The sequence below is a fragment of the Saccostrea cucullata genome, unplaced genomic scaffold, assembly GCF_032062105.1.
Source record: "Saccostrea cucullata isolate Sc308-1 unplaced genomic scaffold, CSIRO_AGI_Scuc_v1 ctg20643, whole genome shotgun sequence".
Taxonomy (NCBI): domain Eukaryota; kingdom Metazoa; phylum Mollusca; class Bivalvia; order Ostreida; family Ostreidae; genus Saccostrea; species Saccostrea cuccullata.
The window spans coordinates 1-8,235 of NW_026937963.1; the positions used below are offsets into that span (position 1 = coordinate 1).

An 8,235-nucleotide genomic window follows, 5' to 3' on the forward strand; every position below is an offset into this window, starting at 1 on the left:
GAAATTTTCCGTTTTTGTCAGATTGAAGTTTAACAGCATATCCTAATTTACCATCCTAGTCATTCAAACGCTTTTAAAAGAAATAATAGATTATTCAAGCTTTTATTTGATATTGATCAGTAAGCATGTGCAAAGTCCATGATGTCGAAAGGTACGTATGCGATTGCAGAGTTAAAAAGAAAAGTGTAGATGAGTAAGATGGAGCTAATATTACTATGAATCGGAAGAATGGAGTAACAACAAAAACAATGTTAGTAGTGAAACATGAAAAACAGATTTGATTTGTGATAGATATTCAGACAAAATATTAAATAAAGTACTGACCTGGTTTAATTTTTTTTTGTTATTTAATATTTTGTTTAAAAAGTGAAGTTTTTGTGGCTTTTGTAAAGGTCTACAAATCACCCCCAGATGCTCTAAGAATGCAGGATTTTGCTCCATTTATTTAAAAATTTTCCAGGGGGGCATGCCCCTGGACCCCCCTAGAATACTCGCGCCTCCGGCGCTCAGATAGAGCCTGCGGCTCTCATTTTCCCCCTTTATATATAAAACGGTAGTAAAACAAATAGCTAGATAAAAGCCCTGATGTATGTGTTGTATGTATACACTGTACTAATTTACAGAAATGAAGATGACCCAGCCAATGATGATAAAGCTCTACAACTAAAGCTGGAGGAAAACAGGAAGATTTCCAAGAGTCGCCTGAACGAGGTGTTAAAGGAATACGTCCAGAAGCAGGAGAGGAGAGACAAGGGGGAGGATGATGAGGACGACACGCAAGAGGTGGAGGAAGAAGATACTCAGGGGGATGAGAAGGAGATGGACAATGAAGACTTAGACGTCCCAGAAATTGACCAAAGTAAGGACTGTAAGGCTACTGTTACTGAAGGTTTTGTGTCATCTGCATAGTGAACCAGACAAATAGGATTCATATTGTCTGCTTCTTTTACTTTTTATTCAAATGCAAAAAAAGCATCATCTCTACTCAAGCTATCAGTTCTGTATGTGAAAAAAGTATGAAAGTTAATCTTTCTTTTATCATAATTTACTTCTAGTTCTGACTGAAGAAACTGGGGGCTTGCTATGCAAATGTACAATTGTACTACTACATGTTGTAGGGGGCATTAATTCTAAGTTTATAATGTCATATTCTGTGCCACTGAATGTATATTTAAAGACAGGTACACAAACTCTACAATATGTACCTTCCCCAATGATTTTTTTTTTCTCAATTCTAAGCCATAGTACTATTAGATGTTCTTACACAAAAATTTACATACATTTCTAGGAGTTTTGACCAGATAAAAATGTTGTAAATGCTAATATTGTTTTTCTTAATAAAAATTAACATAGTTTAAGCTTGACTTTTTGATTTAGAGGAGATTTAAACAGGCATCATAAAATTTCAGAAAGGTCCTTCAATGATCTACAAATGTGTGTGTCCTTAAAGACAAACAAGTTGGATAAATAATACATTACTTTTCTCCAGCAATTTTGTACATGTGAAATCATATATTAAATGAATTCTACAGAAAAGGAAGGTCTAAAAATTCTTATATTGTTTTTGCAGTCATAAATTGTGAATCTCAAGATGGAGCCCTGGACAGTAGCATTATCAGTGAAGAAAGCAGAGAATCAAGTCTACCTTCATTTTGTACGCCATTGTTCTGTTGAAAAATTATACTCTCTGTTGTTTATTACCTTAAGATATTTGAAATATTTCATTTTTAGCTCACCTGAGCCAAAGGCTCAAGTGAGCTTTTTAGCTCACCTGAGCTGAAAGCTCAAGTGAGCTTTTCTGATCACATTTTGTCCGTCGTCCGTCTGTCTGTCTGTCTGTCTGTCCGTCTGTAAACTTTTCACATTTTCGACTTCTTCTCAAGAACCGCTGGGCCAATTTCAACCAAACTTGCCACAAAGCATCCTTGGGTGAAGGGGATTCAAGTTTGTTAAAATGAAGGGCCACACCCTCATTCTAGGGGAGATAATTGGGAATTAATGAAAATTTGGTGGTATGTTTAAAAAATCTTCTTCTCAAGAACCATTGTGCCAGGAAAGATGAAACTTATGTGGAAGCATCCTCAGGTAGTGTAGATTCAAGTTTGTTCAAATCATGCCCCCCGGGGATAGGGCGGGGTCAAAATGGCCGACCACAGTTTTACATAGAAATATATAGGAAATTTCTTTAAAAATCTTCTTCTCAAGAATAGCAAAGCAATAATTGTTTATATTTATATGGAAGCATCCTCAGGTAGTGTAGATTCAAGTTTGTTCAAATCATGACCCCCGGGGATAGGGCGGGGCCAAAATGGCCGACCACAGTTTTACATAGAAATATATAGGAAATTTCTTTAAAAATCTTCTTCTCAAGAATGACAAAGCCCTAATTGATCGTATTTATATTGAAGCATCCTCAGGTAGTGTAGATTCAAGTTTGTTCAAATCATGACCCCCGGGGGTAGGGCGGGGCCAAAATGGCCGACCACAGTTTTACATAGAAATATATAGGAAATTTCTTTAAAAATCTTCTTCTCAAGAATAACAAAGCCATAATTGATCGTATTTATATTGAAGCATTCTCAGGTAGTGTAGATTCAAGTTTGTTCAAATCATGACCCCCGGGGGTAGGGCGGGGCCAAAATGGCCGACCACAGTTTTACATAGAAATATATAGGAAATTTCTTTAAAAATCTTCTTCTCAAGAATAGCAAAGCCATAATTGTTTATATTTATATGGAAGCATCCTCAGGTAGTGTAGATTCAAGTTTGTTCAAATCATGACCCCTAAGGGTAGGGCGGGGCCAAAATGGCCGACCAAAGTTTTACATAGAAATATATAGGAAATTTCTTTAAAAATCATCTTCTCAAGAATAGCAAAGCCATGATTGGTCATGGGACTACTTTTAGATTTGAACTTTTCAATGATAAACCAATTTCTACTTTTTCCTAGCCACAGTGCTCAGGTGAGCGATGTGGCCCATGGGCCTCTTGTTAAGATAATACAATATATCGTTAGTACAGTTAAAACTGTGTTTTTGTGTCTAATATACCGGTATATTAAAACTTTAGCACAGAATCTTTTTTTCGGCAAATTAATAGTACCGTATTCAATTAAAAAATACGGATTTTCATAATGTCGCGTATAAGATCCTAACCTACGTGATGGTGATTGTGAAGAAACAGGGGCTATGTGAAGTACTATTTCAAGGCAGTTGATTGACACCAATGGGTATGTTTAGTAAACAAAAAACAAATGTAAGGAAACAACAAAGCAGAAATAAAGAAATTATCAATAGTTCTAACCTCCGTAACCTCTAACCTCCGTAACAGAAAATCAACAAAATCTGTCGTGTGCAACATTTCAGGTGTTTAAATCTACAAGATAGTGCTGGAAGTTTCCTGTTTAAGTTGACAACAAAATGGAATATAAAAATCATATGCTTTTAAAGCATAAAATAAACTTTAAGATATTTTGGAAAATATTATGGTAAAAATGACCTTAACTTAGATGTTTTTGCACATTACAAATAAAAAGATAGTAGATTTTTTTTTCGTTTTGTAAAGTCTAATATTCTGTAATGCGTATAGGCACAAAAAGGTCACCCTTATGTTAAATATCAGCGGTGTACAGGGAATTTATACTCGTTTATACGTAAAACCAGCGATGTAACGGAGGTTAGGTTTTTCTGCAAAAAATGGATTTTTGTGTTTTTAGTGGAATTTTTCATATTTTATGATATAATAAATAAGTTTTCATGAAAAATTATGTTGATGTGTGACAATCACTTCACAAAGATTCAATAAATCTCTTCATTATTACAAGGTTCAGTAAGGTATTTCGTAACGGAGGTTAAAATTATATGTTTATTTTTTATATTTAGATTTTGCCTAAACAACACTAAAACACATATCCCCTCCTTTTTTTTTTTTTACAAATAAATTATGTTTTCTAATCGTTTTTTATTCAAATTCACGATAAGGTAAACGCATTCACACCAATTCTTTGAAACGAAGGTTGTATATTTTGTAACGGAGGTTATAGAAGTTTAAGTCCTCATTTTCACATTTGCAGTTATAAAATAAATAATATACTAACAAGATGTGTTTGTAAAACACTGATGCCCCCGTATGGCAACATAGAAAAGATTAAGCTTTTATTAAATGCAAATTTAATTAATTGGTACCAAAAGTAGGGTATTCTCACTGGAAAACAATTGTTAAATTTGAAAGTAAGCTTATGTTAAAGGTTTTAACAAGTACAAAAATCTTCAAGGTCAATCAATGTAATTAGTATCAAATGAAAGGTCTTGCCACATAAAATACTTATGTAGAGCATGAAAGCCCTAGCCCTAACCGTTCAGAAGTTATGGTTAGCCTTTAATTTCTTAAAAAGTAGGTCAAACTCCAAGGTCAAGGTCAAAGCATCAAAGTTATTGTTATCATATGAAAGGTCTTGTCATAAGGATCATATATGTAAAGTATGAACGGAACTAGCCCTAAGTCTTTAAAAGTAATGGTCAATTTTGCTTTTTTAAAGTAGGTCAATCTCAGAGGTCAAGGTCAAAGGGTCAAGGATCTTCATATCCAATGAAGGGTCTTTTCACATGGATTACATATATGAAGTATAAAAGCCCAATTTCTTACTGTTTAAAAGTAATGGCCAAGGTTAAAGTTTTTCACAAGTACGAAAATCTACAAGGTCAAGGTCAAAGGGTCAAGGTTGTTGGTATACAGTGAAAGGTCTTTTAACAAACATTACATATGTGAAGTATAAAAATCCTGGAGTCTACTGTTCAAAAGATATGGCCAAAGTAAAATTTAAAAAAAATTTCTTAAAAAGTAGGTCAAACTCCAAGGTCAAAGGGTCAAAGTTATTGTTATCAAATGAAAAATCTTGTCATGTAAAGTATGAAAGCACTAGTCCTAACTCTTTAAAAGTTATGGTCAAGGTTTGCTTTTTTAAAGTAGGTCAAGCTCAAAGGTGAAGGTCAAAGGGTCAAGGATCTTCATATCCAATGAAGGGTCTTCTCATAAGGATTACATATATGAAGTATGAAAGCCCTATCCCTTACCGTTCAAAAGTTATGGCCAAGGTTAAAGTTTCTTCACAAGTATGGAAATCTACAAGGTCAAGGTCAAAGGGTCAAGGTTGTTGGTATCCAGTGAAAGGTCTTTAAACAAACATTACACATGTGAAGTATAAATGTCCTGGTGTCTACTGTTCAAAAGATATGGCCAAAGTAAAATTCTAAAATTTTCATGTAAAAGTGGGTCAAACTCCAAGGTCAAAAGGTCAAATTTGGTGGTACCCAAAGAAAGGTTTTGTCACAAGGAATACACATATGAAATATGAAAGTCATAGCTCCACTAAATCAAAAGTTATGGGCAAGGTTAAAGTTTTTGCGGACAAACAGACAGACAGACACGACAAAAACTATTTACCCCCGAAACTTCGTTAACGGGGGCATAATAAATATTTGATTAAGGTGATTGACCCTTAGTTATCCTGAGCGACATCAGTTTGTAAAGCCAATAGGAAGTCTCAAATTCAGTTTACTGTTTTTGTAAATATTCAGAATAACATCCGTAACGAAACAAACTTTCTAGTAAATTGCTTTAAAAAAAGGCAGGAAAACTGTTTAGTTCTTCTCTCCATTGTGTAAAAACATTCTTTTAAAAGTGTGTTTGACACGTTTTTAAAAGTATTTTGATCTCTTAATCTTCAAAACGAGTTTCTGTAACCTCCGTTACAATTTTGGAGCAATTTGTATATTAATTTTTCTTTAAAAAGTGGTCAATTCATAATCTGAAAAGGTCTTTAATTTTAAAGATATATCCCTTAATATTTCAAATCAATTGGTCAAAAAATGTAATATTCTGTTTGCTTGGCAATACTCCTACTGGAAAATACTGTTTATTTTATTGTCCAAAAATTCCTTTATCTGGATTTACGCATATTTTGTCAATATTTTTTATGTTTGCAGTTCAGATTTTCTTCTGTTATAATGTAGTTGTATATTGATAAAGCTTCGAAGTTCAATAAAAATTAAAACATGAACAAATACTTTAATAACTTTACAGCTGTTTTTTCTGAGTTATAACCTCCGTTACGGAGTTCTTGCATGTGGTGAGTTGGGATAGCCATAAAAACAAAACGAAGAAAGATTTACGTATAAAATTTCATTTTATTAATAAAGGATGTTTACTTTATCAATCAAGCACAAAATTTTATCCTTGCTCATAAATTCGTTTTTCAATACTATGGAGTTGGCAAATGTATGAATTAAATGGGAATGACTGTAATATGGTCGTTAATGATTGCGTGGTATAATTTAAAAAGCATGTATATAGGTGTTAATATTTACAACTTAAAATATCAAATATTTTGTATTCAGAAACAGTAGAGAGTCCTCTCAACTGGTAAGATGTTTTCTTTTAAAGTACTTTATTTTGTTTATATACGATTAAGTAATGTCAGAAGAAATTTAGCAGTAAAGATAATTATCTAATTCAGTATGACAAAGGCTTAATTTTGTGATATTTGCATGATTTAAGGCTGACAATTTTTTAAAACACTGTGCTTCACTCTTGTTTGAATAATTATACATTAGATTGAATTATTATCAGATGTGTTTTTTAACTGTCTTTTGTAAAAACAAGGATACTTTTTACAAGTTTTTGAATATTCAGGAATTATCTTGGAAATCTAAGAAAACAGTTATGGTTGCTTATTTTTGATATATTTTTGAATTTTTGTGATCAAGCAAAGTCTTTATTCCAAAAGCTGCACTCTGATATTTCTCTCCCTTGGCAAGGCCCTTGCTGACTGGTCAGTTTTCTAAGTTTATTCCTTGATTTCAATATAGAGAGATAAAAGTTGTCATGCATTTACATGTTTAATTCATTTACTGTCACAGTGTTTTAGTATACTAAAAGCCATGTGTAGACTAAGAACTTTACAGAGAACTTTGCTGACGATAATTGATACATACACATACACATACTTTGTGAACTTCTGGATTATTCTGAGGAAATATCTGAGTTGGGTTGCTAGCATATGGATTTAGACTTTCAACATCTAAAAATGAAAAAATGAGGATCAGCAAGAGTCTTGCCAATCCCCCCCCCCTCTCTTTCTCTTCCTAGGGTTATCAATCCCTAATAGATCGAATTCAAGGAAATTAAACACATAACAGATATGTAGGCATTGAATACTCGGTTTATTTAGACATACTTCCCATATATTACTATTAGTATGTATAGTGGTATGTGTCCTAATTAATGACCTTGAATTTTGGTAAAAGTTATCTCCCGTTTTTTTAATTAATAAAAAAATCAATTAAAAATTTGTAGCCGGGTAAAAAATTGTTTTTAATTGTCATTCTACTTTTAATGTTTCAAATACATCTTCCAACCGCAGGATTTATTGATTTTCAAAGTATTTGAATTTTTATTTTGAAAAAAAAATTAATTTCTCCATAGACTTCAATGCTATCTTTGTTAATTAACTACTTCTTAATTAATGAAATATTTGAAACTTTTTCGCGGTCAATCCTTTTCCACTAAAAAATACTTTAATATAATATCAAAGAATTATGAACTTGACGGATATTTAGGGGAAGGGTATATGGTCTCATTAGGGATGGAAATCCTTAAAATTAAAATAACAAAAAGACAAAAAAAAAAAAACAAAAAAACATAATTCCAAAAAAAGCAGTGAAAAATAAAGTTGGTTCTCCGAAGATAAATTTTACTAGAAAAGTCTTTATAAAAGAGGATTCAATTCTTTTGCATTAGAAACGGTGATCCTGGAGAGGCACCTGCTGGCCCTGTTCAGTACAAAGATGTGAAAGAAATTTTTGAACTGGTAAGGACCAGCACAAACCAACTGCCGGAGGCCACCACACTTTTCATTGACGAGCTTTCGAACGTGGTTGGCGAATTAGATGCAAGAGTGGAGGTGGGTAATGGATGTGTCTGTCATCAGCTATCATGAGACAATTTTAAAAAAATTCCACGATAATTTTTATACGTAGTTTGGTAGTAGTGCATTCACAGAAAAAAAATAAATAAAAATCAGGCGTTGTATGTATCCATTGATTTAATCATTACACAATTATTACACTGGGTCTCATCCCAATATGGGTTCCTTGACTGAACAGTAATTTAAAACAATCTTTTCTAAACGATTCCTTTCATCCAAGTCAATTTAGATTAAAATATTCTTTTCTGCTT

At 32.8% G+C, this 8,235-nt stretch overlaps 1 protein-coding gene across 1 annotated transcript; it reads left to right on the plus strand.

Annotated features, from left to right (window-relative positions):
* Positions 1–125: 125 nt before the first annotated feature.
* On the plus strand, positions 126–7,980 carry LOC134249133 (death domain-associated protein 6-like). Its single transcript, XM_062731483.1, has 5 exons — positions 126–151; positions 624–859; positions 1,571–1,654; positions 6,396–6,420; positions 7,798–7,980. Coding segments are annotated over exons 1-4 (348 nt in total). The 3' UTR covers positions 6,398–6,420; positions 7,798–7,980.
* The last annotated feature ends 255 nt before the right edge of the window (positions 7,981–8,235 follow it).